The sequence below is a fragment of the Tupaia chinensis genome, unplaced genomic scaffold (assembly GCF_000334495.1).
Source record: "Tupaia chinensis unplaced genomic scaffold, TupChi_1.0 Scaffold000270_1, whole genome shotgun sequence".
Lineage (NCBI taxonomy): Eukaryota > Metazoa > Chordata > Mammalia > Scandentia > Tupaiidae > Tupaia > Tupaia belangeri.
This window is the reverse complement of record NW_006159750.1, coordinates 3,395,403-3,397,195: the sequence shown is the minus strand read 5'-3', so window position 1 is coordinate 3,397,195 and position 1,793 is coordinate 3,395,403. Positions and strand designations below refer to the sequence as shown.

At 35.9% G+C, this 1,793-nt stretch overlaps 1 protein-coding gene across 2 annotated transcripts in view; it reads right to left on the bottom strand.

Moving 5' to 3' along the window:
- The window catches only part of NTNG1 (netrin G1), a 307,364-nt gene that overhangs the window by 2,796 nt on the left and 302,775 nt on the right, over positions 1-1,793 (bottom strand). Inside the window, exon 5 of one of the 2 annotated variants that reach the window (XM_027772277.1) lies at positions 895-960. The exons of the other annotated variant lie outside the window; for it this stretch is intronic. Coding sequence (XP_027628078.1) covers positions 895-960 — 66 coding nt within the window. The remainder of the gene's footprint in view (positions 1-894; positions 961-1,793) is intronic. 2 annotated transcript variants of the gene reach the window in all.

Genomic DNA, 1,793 nt, shown 5'->3' with positions numbered 1-1,793 from the left:
TTTTTTTTTTTTTTTTTTTTTTAGGAAAGAGGCAAAATAATACAACTTTATATTAAAACAAACTCTTGTTTATACATGATTCCCTCATGTCTAAATATGATATGAATTTAACATTGCCCTCCAGCTTATATTTAGTGCCCAAGTTTTTAAAAGTTCTCTCTCTTCCTATGTTATCACACTATCGTCTGTTAATGTTCATTTTTTTATTTCCTTCTTTACCTCCCTTCTTCCTTCTTTGATGTTTTTTTTTTTTCCTAATATTAAAACTCAGAAAGTAATTATTGCTCTAAGGACAGACAGAAAGCAGGCTGCATTTAATATTGGTAGACAATGAATGCGCATTGAAGAAGATGATAAAGGGAGAAGTCCCAACAAGGTAAATATATTGTGATGTGAAAGACAGAGAGAGAAAGAAAGGGAGAGAGAGAGATTGCTCCAATAGTAAAAGAGAACAGATCTGTTAGAAGTCACAATACTGCCTACATGCATTTCCCCAGGCCTTCAATAAAACTGAGGTAGCAGTCAGGTGCTTAAGAAAAAAAAGAGAGACAGTGGAAGGATGCCTGTCACTCACAAACTTTTCAGATTTACTTCTATTTCATGCCACGATGGCAACAGAACTGGCTTCTCTTGGGACTGACTGACATTCAGTATAAATTTGGCAAAGAGCTTTTAACTTCTATGCCATCTAATTCTTTCCTCTCTCTTTCACTCTAATATTTCTGGGACTCTCTTTGTATTAGAAGAAAACAAAAGGATTTGAATCGTGATTCTTTCAAAGGTACGGCATTCATGCTCATGCTTTGCTTTGGTGCTAAAAAAAATAAATGGTACAGGGGATCTTTCCCCAAACCTGTGGGATTTTATATCAGTAGGAATTTTACATGCTCCTACCTTGTTTTGGGTTAGAAACCTCAAGGGAAGAAATATTCGGCCATATCCTATTAAACTTTGGAGGAGCTGCATGCATCAGGAAAAACCAGGGTATGTTATTTTCAGTTCTATTGTCATTTGGTCTAAACAGAAAATTATACGGACGAAGACACAAACCACACATCTGCTCTTGAACTTGGCTGTGACACACTTAAACAAAACATGACTCCCACACCAAACAAGAACAAGCAACTGATGATTCCCAGAACACTGAATGGACATCAAATAGATAGCCACTTCCCTAACAAAGCTATACGTTAACTTTTGAAATAAAGTGTTCTAACATAAATAACTGAATAGGGCCTTCGGAAATCCAAACTGTTATGTAAAGCTGGAGCCTGAAATTAGAAGATAACACTAAAGAAATCATTTCTCACTTGAGGATTTCATTCTCCTTCATTTATATTTACAGATACGAACTGGTTGCATTAGTCTTTTGTGAGAGATTCTTTTGGGTATGTTTTAAGTGTGAGCCATTATCTCTGAAAAGAAGTAGATCTATTTCCTATTTTTATATATGCAATTTCTTAGAGAAGGAAAGAGGGGTTACTGGTGATGCTGGCTTATGGGGACTAGTTCAAGGTGCCCCAATCATATCATAGCATATCTCAGGTTTGTATGTTCAGGTATGTATATGCACTCAGGATGCTTTTACAAAAATGGGTTTCTAGTTATTGGCTCTCATCCAAAATAATGAAATGCATTGTTTAATTCAAGAATTGGGATGATTTCTCACTTAGATCCACTGGCAAAACAACCAGCCAAACAAATAAAACACCTGGCTATGAAAGCAGGAGAATGCCAAGTTTAGACTGTGATTTAAAAAAAAAAAGAAATTGCCAGAGGGCACTCGTACTCTC